At 45.2% G+C, this 13,930-nt stretch overlaps 4 protein-coding genes across 8 annotated transcripts in view; 3 read left to right on the forward strand and 1 right to left on the reverse strand.

The window, feature by feature from the left end:
• The window catches only part of LOC110013539 (NACHT, LRR and PYD domains-containing protein 3-like), a 28,599-nt gene extending 15,862 nt beyond the window's left edge, over positions 1 to 12,737 (forward strand). Inside the window, exons 11-14 of one of the 3 annotated variants that reach the window (XM_023961999.1) lie at positions 5,578 to 5,744; positions 10,597 to 10,773; positions 11,747 to 11,920; positions 12,237 to 12,737. In XM_023961999.1, coding sequence (XP_023817767.1) covers positions 5,578 to 5,744; positions 10,597 to 10,773; positions 11,747 to 11,920; positions 12,237 to 12,264 — 546 coding nt within the window. In that variant the 3' untranslated portion in view covers positions 12,265 to 12,737. Of the gene's footprint in view, positions 1 to 5,567; positions 5,745 to 10,596; positions 10,774 to 10,973; positions 11,118 to 11,746; positions 11,921 to 12,236 lie in introns of those variants that run through there. The other 2 variants (XM_023961996.1, XM_023962000.1) reach the window with 2 other exon arrangements.
• The window catches only part of LOC101172629 (zinc finger protein 436-like), a 1,005,429-nt gene that overhangs the window by 659,521 nt on the left and 331,978 nt on the right, over positions 1 to 13,930 (reverse strand). The window lies entirely within an intron of this gene.
• Positions 1 to 13,930, forward strand: part of LOC110016657 (zinc finger protein 502-like) — a 970,715-nt gene that overhangs the window by 568,999 nt on the left and 387,786 nt on the right. The gene's annotated exons all lie outside the window — the stretch shown is intronic.
• LOC105355262 (NACHT, LRR and PYD domains-containing protein 12) overlaps positions 1 to 13,930 on the forward strand; it is a 517,064-nt gene that overhangs the window by 16,478 nt on the left and 486,656 nt on the right. The gene's annotated exons all lie outside the window — the stretch shown is intronic.

Below are 13,930 nucleotides of genomic sequence, written 5' to 3' on the forward strand. Positions count from 1 at the left end.
TCTCGGGGTCCTTCGGGGTCCTTCGACCAATGATGACGTCACACTATTTGATTGGCTGTAAGTTGCCTCGACCAATGAGTTAACGTCGCTAAGTTTTTAAAAAAAACTTTATTGACAATTGCGGTATCATACATTAACAATGACATTAACGTTAACAACGAACAATAACAATGCAATCAATATTGCCTCGAAGATCAGTCACCATTGCCAAATATAACATATTAACATAGAAAATAAAGAATAGAGGGGAAAAAAAGAAACAATGAACATAACACACAAATAAATAAAAACATAAGTAAAATAAAATAAAGGAACATAGAAAAAATCTAAATAGTCTAATACTAGTTAGGGGTACTCGTGAAGTTTGTATTTCTGAACAAAACAGAGCTCTTTATTAAATGTTATAAAAAGTGGTTTGGTCTTCAAAATTTTATTTTTGTGCATATAAAACTTTCCTTGCAATATCAGGATATTAAGAACTGTATTTTCTGGTCTATATGATACCACACCGAATAGAACATTTTTTGAGTGTAAATGAAATGGCATTGCAATTTTGGAAGAATACCAGAAGCAGAACTCATCCCAGAATTTTTTTATAATTCCACAGTTAAAGAATTTGCACTGCAGTTGTAACTTGACCTCACCAAGATGGCGGTGCTCCTCTCCCATGAGGAACCACGTGATGTCTCCTCTAGTGATATAACTCATTGGAAGGACCCCCCGAAGGACCCGAGAACATCCGGCAACCCGAGAACATCCGGTACCCACAACGGAAAGCCGTTGAGATCGAGCCTGTTTGTTTTGTTTGGGTTAAACGCAATGCATTGCTGGGACTGAGAGACTGAAAAACGAACTCATTTACATCAAACTCTAGTTTTGAACAGAGACGCTTGGAATTAATGTGTGTGAATATATTTATATGGTGTTGGGGGTGTATTTTGCTTGGTGATATGTTTAAGGCCTGCTGAAAATTACTAAATTTATATATTTTTGCTTTATTGTACTCTTCCTCTGCAATAAGATAGAGGAAATTGTTACAAGATCAGTCATCTGAAATATATGCAGAATATGTTACTTATAAAAGCCATTCATATGAATAAAACATAATACTATATCAGTAAAGTAGACACAACACTGTTTCAGGAATTTTCATAGCAAAATTTCATCAAGTATCAAAAGTTAAAAACGTGCAAAATTATGCTACATTAGGAAAGATTTTTGAATCAATTTATCAATTTTTGGAGCAAGTGAAGTAATATCATTAAAAGTCAATCAATTTAACAATTTTCAATAAGTGATTAATCATTTGTTTTCCTTTTTTTAAATATTTTTTTTTTAAATGTTCTTCTTTTTTTATAATAAAGTAATGGTGTAAGGGAAAATAAAAAGGGTCCATAAACTGTCGATTGCCCAAGGTTGGCATTTCTTCTTCTGCTGAACAACAGCTGATCTTCTGGGTTCAAAACAGTTAATAGTTCTCTTCCATGTTATGTCTGCAGACATTAGATTCAGGTCCATATCCTTCTTCAGCTGATATCAGCTGCGGTGAAAGTTGAGGTCAAGTTGTCTGCATGTCAGAGCTCTGTTGTCATTCAGGTGACGTTGGACGTATGGAGAAAGTGTTGAATCCAGGTGTCATATTTCTTGAAATTATTTGGCTCTTTGATTTATTACTGCATGTTGTTTCAGACGACCGTGATCAAACACTTTTCAAACTCTTTCATGGTGCTCACAACCAGAACCTTGGACCGGTCCGGTGGACCGAGTGGTTTGACGTAAATCCTGTAGCCTTTAACCCAAGTGTTCTCAATCTGCTTACGCTTCCTGAGAAGCCGTGCATGTTTGGAGATTTCAGCATTCCTTCTGGTCAGATGGTCGTTCAGATAAGCAGCCGATCCTTTCAGGTGTTTCCTTTGGGTCATCAAAGCTAGCTTGTGTTTGTAATTCACAAACCTGATGAGGATCGCTGGTTTATCCGTCTCCTTTCTCCCGGGGAGCAGGTGGCAGGTCTCGATGGTATTGAGATCCGGGGAAATCCCTTTAGATGTGAGAAATGAATGTATTTGCAGTTCCAGATACTCTGCTCCGATCTCCATATTAGCACTGCTAGCTACGCTAGCGCTAGCATTAGCAGTGCTAGCTCCTGCTGCATTCAGCTTCGCTCAAGGCTTGATTGGTACTCCAGTGAGAATGACATTATTCATCCTTACTTGCTGTTCCACATCGTCCAGTCTTTTCTCCAGAATCTCGACCCGGTTTTCTCTCTGCTCGTTTTGAGCCCGAAATCTTCGGCACTCTTCCATCATTTCCCAAAGTGGCGTTAGCTTAGCGGACACTTGGTCCATAAAGGATTTTAGCGTAGCTTGAATATCATCAAGAGTCTTTTTGATGATATTCAAGGTTCCGGGTTACACAGCAGGCACGCCACGCGTCCTGCTGTGTAACCCGGAAACGGAACACCAATGATGTGAAAACTGACTTAAAAAGTAAGGTGGGGATGGGATCAAGAGAACACATTTTTGTTTTCATTTGGGACATCACTTGTCGTAGCGTTGCAGCGTCAATCAAGACAAAACTGTCGAGCATTTTCTCACTGATAGGAGGATGTACAGTGAAAAGGTCAACAAGGTTTAACTCTACCTTTATGTAGAAACTGAGTCGGCCTCTCTTACATGAGCTCTGAGCTTATTCCATAAGACAGGGGCTTGATGACTAAAGCCTCTACCTCCAGCTGTGCTTTTATAAATTATGAGAACCACAAGCAGTCCTGCATTTTGTGGGAGGTAAAGCACTATGATATAGGATGGGGCCATACCATGTAAGGCCTTATATGTAAGCAGGAGGATTTTAATCTTGATTCTGGACTCAACTGGGATCCAGTGAAGTGAAACTAACACAGGAGTGATGTGATCTCTTCTGCTAATTCCTGCTAACAATCTAGCTGCTGCGTTCTGAACAAGCTGGAGACTTCTTAAGGAACTCTTAGGACACGCTGCTAACAAAGAGTTACAGTAATCCAACCTCGACGTAACAAATGCATGGATGAGTTTTTCAGCATCACTCTTAGAAAGTATATTACTGATCTTAGCTATATTGCGCCAAGCCTGTGATATGTGAGCCTTAAATGATAAATCTTAGTCAAATAAAACCTTTAGCCTTCTAACTATAGAATTGGAGGCTTTACTTACCCCATCCAGGGAGACTATCTGAGCAGATAGAGCATCTCTGAGGTTTTTAGGACCTAGTATAATGACCTCTGTTTTTTCTGGGTTCAGGAAGAGGGAATTAGTTGTCATCCAGGTCTTGATGTCTCTGTTGCAGTCATTCAGTTTCTCTATATTGTCATTCTGGTCAGGTTAAATGGAAAAATACAACTGCGTATCGTCAGCATAACAATGGAAATGAATGCTGTGTTTCCTGATTATGTTTCCTAAGGGAGCATATATAGGGTAAACAGGATCGGTCCTAGATTGAGCCCTGAGTCTCTGTAGCTAACTTGCAATGAGAGGACTGTCCGTTTGCATTAACACACTGGTATGAATTAAACAAATAGAATTCAAACCACTGGAGGGTAGATCGTCTGATCCCCTATTTTAAGCTCTAATCTTTGGAGTAAAAGGCTGTAGTCAATAGTGTCAAAAGCTTCACTGAGGTCAAACAAGACCAGCAAAGAGAAAAGTCCCTTTTCTTAGGGTAATACAGTAAATCCTTGTTTTTCGCGGGGGTTACATTCCAAAAAGAACCCGTGATAGGCAAAATCTGTGAAGTAGAAACCTCTATTTTTTTAACAAGTATTATACAATTAAAAACTGTATTATACATTGAAAAGAAAGAACAAACCATTTTACAGGCTCAAGCATTTGTTTCACAAATAAAAGTATTTTAGAAACACTTTTTCAACAAATAACTTCTGTACTGTACTGTCAAATAATAATTTTAATCATCAATGTGAACAGAAGGCTCCAAATTGCGGAGATTAGCCCCGCCCACCGCGACCCTAGTGATTGGATTAAATTGGGAGAAAATTTAAAATGATTATGAAAAAATACAAAGTACAGTAGGAAAAAAAGCGACTCAGGTGTATTTCACTGCTCTTGAGCCGCTGCATCCTGACTCCGCTCTGCAATGTTTTCTTCTGAAGCCCGCGGTGCAGCTGTGTTTGTTCGGGAGAAGAACATAGTGATAGGCAGTTGTCGCTCTTTTTCTATGAGTTTTAGAGAAACTCGAAATTGCAAGAGAATTTGCACGAACGTGTTGTAAATTGGGGAAGCTGATGTACGTGTACATATTAAACTGCAACGTTATTGACGCACAGGTAGAGAAGAAGCAGAGTGACTTTTTAGCCAATCAGAATGCAGAACACAATGCAAATCCGTGATAAACCGTATTATAGCGAGGGATCACTGTAATACGTTATTAGACTCTGTAAAGTATCTGCAGGGGGTTTAAACTTTCTCTTACTGTTGTGTGAGACCATTTAAAATGGGATTAAGTGTTTCCTAAGGAAGTTTTTATTCAATCATTATTGGGTGATCTTCAATTGTTAATGAAAAATACACTTTGCATGATGATGTCATGGTCCGATGACTAGGCAGACCCAGATGCTGTAACCCGGAAGAAACTCAAGAGCCGAGGTAGGATTAGAATGTTTAATAATAGAGGCAATCCAAGACAGAAGAATCAGGTTCAGGGTCTGTGGGAAATCCAAAGCAGCACGAGGCGAGGACAAGACCAACTTGAGGTGAGGCTGAACGCAGAGGACGGCGAGACCAGCTTGAGACGAGGTGAACGCAGAGGACGGCTGGACCAGCTTGAGGTGAGGTGGAGTGCAGAGGACAGCTTAACCGGAGCAGAGCGAGGAACCAGCGTGACAAGAGGGGTAATGACCTGAAGGCGTAAAACAGGAGCGGGTAAGTACAAGGCTTGGAAATGAGAGCGAGGTTACTTAGATTTAGGACCAGGCGTAAGCACCGGAGAGCGTACAACGGACTGGCGTAGTATGCTGGGGTGGATCTCCTTAAGAATGATCTGCCAGATGATGAGGTGATGAAGGCCAGCTGGTTTCAATGAGAGAGCAGGGAGGGGGAGGCAGCAGCCGGAGTCACCGTGACAGATGATGCCATTTAAAAAATACATTTTTTAATTCAGGATTCAAGATGAAGAAATACAATTTGATCTGACATTTTTTAAACAATAGCTTTAAAGAAAAATCAATTGGATCTTAAAATGATTGTTTTTTTGATTTCATAATTCAAACGAAAATTCATTTTCAAACTGTGAGTTCAATCTGCATTTTAGAAAATGTATTTAGGCATTAAAAATTTATGATGATAACTTTCTTTTTTAATTACTTGTCTGTTTTGGCTTCATTTTAGAGTCATTTTAAATCTTTTGTATTTTAATTTACCATCATGTTTTTGGGTCCAAATCTAGGATAAATTGCTGAACAGTGAAAATGTCATCTGTCAGTCTGTCATCAGGGCGGGTCCCACCTGACTGAATGGACCAAGTTCCTGGACCTCCAGCTGCATCACTGCTCCTGAACACACTTTTCTGTCTGATTGCAGGTTGATAGATTGCAGTTTGTCAAAGATCAGCTGTGAAGTTCTGGTCTCAGCTCTGAAGAAAAACCCGTCTAATCTGAGAGAACTGGACCTGAGCTGGAACCAGAACCTGCAGGATTCAGGATTTCTTCCTCTGTGTGGTTTTCTGGAGAGTCCAGATTGCAGACTGCAGACTCTGAGGTCAGACTACATGTTTCAATTGTGTTCAGATCAATATGATAACAAAGTTGTGTTGACCCACAGTGAGTAGAAATGTCCAGATTCTGATCTGCAACAGCACCCACACACACACACACACATGTATATGTGGGTGTATGTATGTTTGTAAATTTTAATAATAATGGATTGGATTTATCTGCGCTTTTCAAGTCACTCAAAGTGCTTACAATGTGTGTGTGTGTGTGTGTGTGTGCGTGCGTGCGTGCGTGCGTGCAGAAAACCGCCCAATCTGGTGAGATCATTTCTCATTTCTCATTAAAATGCAGGAACAAACTCACTTTTTTCTTTAGAAATGCATTTGTAGTTCACTCTCTGTGTTTATACAAAATGATTGAGCAACTTTGTCACATTTGAAAGTTTATCAGAATAGTTACTGAAACAGGAAATCCGAATCTGTGAATATCTTTCTAACTTTATCAAGTCTTCTGAGTGCTGCACTTTGATTGGTTGACTACCCCCTCCTCTTACCCCCTCCCAGTTCCATTATCGGACACAGATCAGCTGTGACACAAGTTTCTCGCAAGGAATGTGTCAGAAGTCAGAGCGCAGTTGTGGCACACTTGTGATTTGCACCAGCAGATTGGTGAACACGCAGAAGCACAATTTAGCAGTTGGAATCACAGATTTGATGTTGTAACTCTAAATAAACACATGCAAATGGGATTTTTTCAGTTGTGATTGAGTTTGTCTAACTTTACAGCAGAGGATTTTTACATACAGATGCAGATTTTGGGTGTGCAAGTTCTCACATCAAATCTACAAGTGCGTCTGTTTTGGAACATATTTACCTTCATACTTTCTTTATATCTATTGCTTATATATAATGAGTGTATAGATTGTATACAGTCTTTCCAACAGGATTCATCATAGTGTCTTTGCTCATCATCTTCCCATCACTGAATAGTTTTATCTGTTTTGTGGCTGTTAAAGATCTTTAACTTATTATAAAACTCTTTAATGCAGTTTTTCTTAGTCTTAAGATTCGTCATGACCACAACTGTCAGGGCCCCCAGATCCAAGCCGGTGTCCTGCTCGTTTTCCAGAAACCCTGCCTTGTTTGCTCCATGATCAATAAGGAGCTTCAATGGCAGGCAGGATGGTTGGAAAACATGTAAGACACCGGCCCTCGAGGCCTGGATTTGGGGACCCTGGGATCTTCAATTCTCTTTTTTTTTTTACTTGTCCTGTCCAACAGTTGGGCAGACAGATGAGAGCTGAGGGCCTCTTGTGTTGGACATATTTTACTTTTACAACAGGGGTTATAAATTTTCCGACAAACCAGAGGTATGTCTGAATGAACCCCTTTTGTAATCGAGGCCAGACTTTATTCATTTTAATTATTTTTGAAATTCTTTTGTGTTGGACCGGACGGAAAAGGAAAGAAGGGAAGAAGAGAGAGGGATGTTAGAAAGAGGGGGATAGGAGGGTGATCATAGGAGGGAGGGGAGGGGGTAAAACCATGAAGCATCATAAAGCAACAAGCTACTGGATGTTTATCATTACAGTAAGGTACAGATAAAATACAAGTCGCAAAGGGGCGGGGCCTGTCCACACACACACTCAAATGTTATAAACACACCTGTTAGCTGCAAAAATGTCAACATGTACACAATACAGATAGTGTTCACACATGCACACTTATGCCTACAAGCCAACTAGTGTGAGATATTTCATTCATTCAGTGCAAAGGTGAGCTGACCCCTGTGCTCAGTTGAGTGTTTATGTTCTTCTAAAATGGATGATGGAATGTGGAAAGCAGGAGGGGGAGCAACCAGCCACGCCCACACCCAGACCCCCACCGCAGCAGCCGCGGCAGCAAGAAGCCCCCAACGCCACACAGCAGCAAGCAGGCAGAGAACAACCGCCCCCGGTTGCCCACGCCCGCCACCCAGGCCAGGGCCAGCAGGACCGCCGCAATGCCCCCAGAGCCAGAGAGCAGGGAGGCATGGGGGGAAAGAGAGCGCCGCCCCAGCCCAACCAGGAGAGCAGCCCCCCGCCACGCCGGAAGAGCCTAACGCAGGGCCCCCACAGCCCAAGACGAGCACCCCATCACCACCCAGGAGTTCCGGGCATCCCCCCGCCCCAACCCCAGGTAAGAGCCAGGACCAGCCACCCACCAGGGCCACAGACGGTCCAGAAAGGCATAAGACAGGGTTCCAGCCGCCCCCACCCAGGAGAGGGGCACCCCAGAGAGAAGTGGGGCCCACAAGGGTTGCTGTAGACATGGCCCGACCAGGCTCGGCCACAGATGGAAATTGGCAAGGCCCGGCACCCGGTGGCAAGGACCAGAACCCACCCTGCAGGGAAACAGACACCCCCGGCCCAGGTGTAATATGATCCCCGGTCTCCGGGCTTGCCAGAAAGCTCAGGGATCCCCCTCCCCGCGTTGGGAAAGCACCGCCGGGCCCCGGAAACCGGCACCCAGGGGACACGGCCACCGCCGCCAAGGGCCCGGCGTTGGGAAAGCACCGCCGGGCCCCGGAAACCGGCACCCAGGGGACACGGCCACCGCCGCCAAGGGCCCCGCACGCCCCACCTGGGACGGGGCAGGAGACAGATGGTCCGAGGTCCCGCCTTCCTTGCGACATGACTGTGTGCATGTGTGTTAGTGAGGGTGTGTGTGTGCGTGTGTGGGTGTTTATGTTTGAATGTATATTTTGAGGAGTAAATGGTGTGTGCACTAAGGGAGTGCATTTAAAATTGGCGGGTAAGGCACTGAGGAGACATCTCCTGATTACTCACAGTTATGTCCGCTCACCCTCCACACCAAGGGGCCCTAAATGTCTAAGGTGCAGTTAAAATTGGCGGGTAGGGTGCCAGGAGGACATCTACTGCTTGCTGGCAGTGATGTCCAAGCACCCCCCTACCAAGGGCCCTACATGTCTAAGGTGCAAATAAAACCGAGAGGGGGGGGGCCCACTCCATACGGCAACCATGGGAGGGGGACCACTGCCAAGTAGCCCCCCCCAAGGCCCAACGCAGGCTAAACCCCCCACCCCCTCACCCTAATATGAGATTATATGAGCAAGGGTTAGGTAACTTGGGGACAGGTGGTAGACTGTCCCCCGGTGCTCAAACAGCCCCCTCCCCCCAGCCCCCCCCAGCAACGCGCCCAGGACCCCCGGCCCCGAAGCCCCATCCCCGAAACGCCGACGCCCCAGGCCCAGCACCACCCACCCCAAACAGACAGTGAGGAGCCAGGAGCGCCGCCCCCCCCGGAGCAAGCCCAGGCCCCCACCCCCAAGCGCCGGGAGAGCCCGGTCAGGCCTCGACAGGACCAAGGACCGCCAGCCGGCCGGGGCAAGCGCCGATTGCCTCAGCTGGGACCCCGGCCCGCCAAACCGCCAAGGTCCCGTACCGATGGTGGGACCCCCCCCCCAGAAAGCCCCCCACACAGGACGAGGCCGACAAGCCCCCCCCCCTCCCCCCCACACACCTCCCCAGACCCCGCAGCCCCAGCGGATGACACCCAGAGCGACTGGGGGCCCTTCCCTGTCCCAGAGCCAGGGAAGGGCCGGCCCCAGGTGTAGACGGGCAGCCCCCCCGCCAACCCCCCAGCACAGGCAAAGAGACCACCCCCCAAGCCAAGCCGGGCCAACACTCAGCCCCCCCCACCACACCCCACCACACCCACACCCAGAAGACCACGCAGCACCCCAGCCCGCCCCACCCAGGCACCGGACGCAGCCCCCCGACCAACGGAGTCCCTGCCACCCCCCGGCAGGCACCGGAGGCCCCGACCCCCACACGACCCATGGCAGAAAGGCAAGGAGCAGGGACGACCAGAGCCCCCACCCCCTAAGTCAAGGAGTTAGCTATGGGAGACCAGAGAGACCGAATCCTTTCAAAGTTACTTGAACTTTGGGCTGACATTTTTTCCAAGCTGATATGATCAAACAGCAGATTTCTGTGTTGACTTATATTTATATTTTTTTTGTTTTTCCAATTTATTAAAATTGTTTTTTTTAGCAATACAAAGAGTTATGAAAATGATAGATACTAATCCTCCTTTTACATCGATGGCACTCATGTCACCAAGCACACAAAGTGACGGTGAAGCCGTGATTGAAACCTTAAGCCAGACTGATACCTACCTGCTGCCAGAGAGCCTGGACAGGCGTGCAGAACCAGAGTGCATGCATGTAACTGTCGAGTAGGTTACTGTCACAGTGCTGACAAATGTCTGAGTTACTGAGACCAATCTTGAACATCCTCTGTCCAGTGTAGTAAATTCTGTGAAGAGTTTTGAAATGGATTAGCTGCAGATTTGGACATTTTGTCAGTTTAAAGGTGTTTAGACAAAGTTCTGACCAGAAGCTTTCATCTTGAATTCTCAATGAACAATTAACTTTGCAATGTGATGATGTAATTTGAAAATGCATTTCATAATTTAGAATTCAAGCTGAAGAAATACAATTTAAATTAAATTTGATTTAATTTATTTTTAAATCAAAGTTTTAAATTAAAGCAAAATTGATTATTCTTTATTTTGTTCTATAATTCAAAGTAAAAAAATTTTTCCATTACATCTGTTTCTGACAGGCTTTAAAAAATGTATTTAGTTATTATTAATCCATTATGATAAATGTAGATAAATTCCTCGTCTGTTTGAACTTCATTTCAAGTCATTTCTAATCTATTGCATTTTCATTCATGATCATGTTTTTGGGTCCAAATCCAAAAGAAAAGAGCAAACAGTGAAAATGTCATCTGTCAGCCTGTCATCAGGGCGGGTCCCACCTGACTGAATGGACCAAGTTCCTGGACCTCCAGCTGCATCACTTCTCCTGAACACTTTTCTGTCTGATTGCAGGTTGAAGGGAGGCTGTTTGTCAGAGATCAGCTGTGAAGTTCTGGTCTCAGCACTGAAGAAAAACCTGTCTAATCTGAGAGAACTGGACCTGAGCTGGAACCAGAACCTGCAGGATTCAGGAGTTCTTCATCTGTGTGGTTTTCTGGAGAGTCCAGACTGCAGACTGCAGACTCTGAGGTCAGACTACATGTTTCAGTTGTGTTCAGATCAATATGATGACAAAGTTGTGTTGACCCACAGTGAACAGAAATGTCCAGATTCTGATCTGCAGCAGCATCTTCCTGCAGCTGCTTGTTTCAAAGCTGTCTGCTGACATTTGGTCTCCACAAAGTTCTGCTTTCAGCCATCAGCTCTTCTTTGTGTCTTTGCTCCAACAGACTCCTTTAAAGCGCGTGCAGAAGAAGCAGCCGTGCACGCTCACATGCACTCTGAGTCCTGCTGCTGTGTTTCAGCAGATGCAGCTGAGAGTCCAGCGGCTGATGTTTGTGAGCAGACAGTGACAGAGTCATGCTGCAGCTGGATGCTGCTCTGACAGACACATCCTCCACAAACATCCTCACCTTTTCATCCACAAACATCATCACATCATCCATCAAAGCTCCAAGCAGCTTCTGACTCTTCATTCAGAGCTGAAGTCATGCTTGATCAGGGATCAATGTCCAACATTTGCTGCTGACTCTTCCTCATCACTTCCTTCTTCTCTCTGCTTTGATCTGTTGGAGCTGAAAGTCTCTGCTTGAAGGGCTGCAGCAGAGAAGGACTGGAAGATCATCTCCTGAAAACTGGGATGAAGACTTTCCAGCATCATGCTGCTGAAATTCTCCCATGATTCAGTGCTGTTTGGAGAAGAGCTGAGCAGAAAGAGGAAGTGGACTTTTTCTGCTGTTGCTGCAGAAACATCAGTTGGTTTGGATGCAGCCACAGGCTGATTCTGGACTTCTTTCCTGAAGCAGCTGCATGTTGTCCTGAATGTTCCTGGATGTTCTTCTTCTCTGCTTCTGCTGGACTCTTCTGATCTGCTGCTGTTGCTTCACATCTTTGGACTTTTTCTAAACTTTCTGATCTTCTTCAGCTCTGAACTCTTTAGAAGAAGTGAAGGATGAAAAACATGAACTTTGTCTTTAAACTCAACTCTTTGTTCTGGATTCAGGTTGATGATCTGCAGATTGTCAAAGACCAGCTGTGCTGCTCTGGTCTCAGCTCTGAAGTCCAACCCGTCCCACCTGACAGAACTGGACCTGAGAGACAACAACCTTCAGTCTTCAGATGTTCAGCAGCTCCAGGATCTGGTGGAGAGTCCAAACTCCAAACTGCAGACTCTGAGGTCAGTAGAGGGTTGGAGTCAGTCCAGCTACTTCCAGATGTTTGGTCCTAAAGTTAGTCTGAGAGCAAAGATGCAGAGTTTCCTGTGAAGCTGCAGCTTCTCAGTGAAGCTCTGAGGAGAATGATGACAGGCTTCAGGACAACAGTCAGCCAATCAGAGCAGCAGAAGCTCCAACAGGTGAAGATGACAGGAAGCTGCTGCTCTGAACAGGACTGAAGCTCCTGCTGCTCTTTCTGCTGCTGTGCTGCATCACTGACTGACAGACCAGGATCAGGAGACACTCCTTCATCTCTGTCTCTATACTTTCTCTCTGCAGGTGGAAGAATGAAGACTGGTGGGACTGATGTTCCTCCTGGAGGAGCAGAGAGGAGCAGCGGCAGCAGCTGGTCTGCAGAGATGTTGTGATTGGACGGTGTTCCTGGGAGGTCGAGAGCAGAGTGATGGAGGAATCAGAGGAAGTGGAGATGAGTGTCAGAGCTGCAGCAGGAACTGATCTGAGATCAGCTCCACTGTCTCTCTCAGCATCAAGTGGACAGTTATTGTGCTGCAGCTCCCCCGGTGGACTGATGGAGAACTGCACTTCCTCTTCTCATTCTAACTTGGAGTGTTGATCTGAAACATGGGTTGGATTCAGATGTTCAGCAGCTCCAGGATCTGGAGAAAAACAGACCTGCAGACAAACAGATTCTTTTCTAGATCATCAAAGTTTTCTGAGTGAACTTCCTTTTTCTTTAGTGTTTTGTGGGTAAAACTCTGTTCTTTTTCATGCTGACAGCATTTTTAGCTGCAGTTTTAAAGAAGTTTCATCTAAATCCAGTTGAATCTCCTCATTTTCTAGAATGTCTGAAACTAGTAGAAACTTTCTGAGCATAAAGCCTGTTTTCTCCAGAGGACATGAATGAACAGAGTGGATCTTAGTGAGGAATGACAGCCTCTGGATGCAGAGAATCACTTTGATGCAGCTGCTGCAACAACACCAACTGTATTATTGAAGCAGGAGGGAGAAGGGAGACACCTGCTGGCTGTTTGCAGAACTGCATCTTAGTGTCAAAAGGCTTCAAACTAAAAGCTGTCTGTAAAATACCTGCAGCCTGTTTGGATCTAATAAATGAGGACTATTTAATCAACTCTGTGTTTTCTATTGATTTCTGTCTTCATTCTATCTTTGACTCACAAACAGACTTGAATCTTTAGCCTTCCCCCTCATCCTGTTCTGTTCTAATCTTCATGTGTTTGGTTCGTTCTCAGTAGAAATGGGTTGGAAAAGAGCTTTGGAATGTTCAGGTGGTGCTGATGTCTTTCTAGATGGGGGTGGGCAGAACAGATGAGAGCTCCTCCCTCCTGATTCAGAGGGGAACAGTGGGCAGCAGCTGAAAGGAGGGAGTGGAAATGGGAAAGGTTCTCTACAGGTTGCTCCTTTCCAAGAACAGAGGGACACGACTCCATGAACAGCAGAAGCTAAAGAGTTGGAAAACATGCCCAAAGCTGCAGCACCACCTGCAAAAAGATGCTTCCTCTTCAGGCTCCGCCCCTCCACATCAAGAGCTGCAAGGAGAAGAAAGATCAGAGTTTCTGCTGAGCTGCTATTGGAGCTTTTAGGGGGTCAGATCTTTAGGAACATTTGCTGTCAATGAAACCAGGAAGTAAAGATCAGATTGATGACATCATCAGTTGTGGAAACACTGGAAAATGGAAATCCAGAGGAGAAGAAAATATTAGGAACTTCCTGCAGGACAAACTGTTCTAGATCACAGACTACAAGCCTGCACCGCAGAGCTGTGAGAACAACACCCCCCTTCTCAACAACCTGAACAGCTTCTTTTCACGCTTTGAAGGACTAAACAGCACACACCCACAGAAAACGCCCCCCTCCCCCCAGGATCAAACTCTGCACCTGACAACTACCAGCGTGAAGAGGACACTCTCCACCATAAACCCACGGAAAGCAGCAGGTCCAGACAATATCCCAGGCCGTGTGCTGAAGGAATGCGCAGAAGAGCTAAAGGATGT

The sequence above is a fragment of the Oryzias latipes genome, chromosome 2, assembly GCF_002234675.1.
Source record: "Oryzias latipes chromosome 2, ASM223467v1".
In the NCBI taxonomy this organism is placed as follows: Eukaryota; Metazoa; Chordata; class Actinopteri; order Beloniformes; family Adrianichthyidae; genus Oryzias; species Oryzias latipes.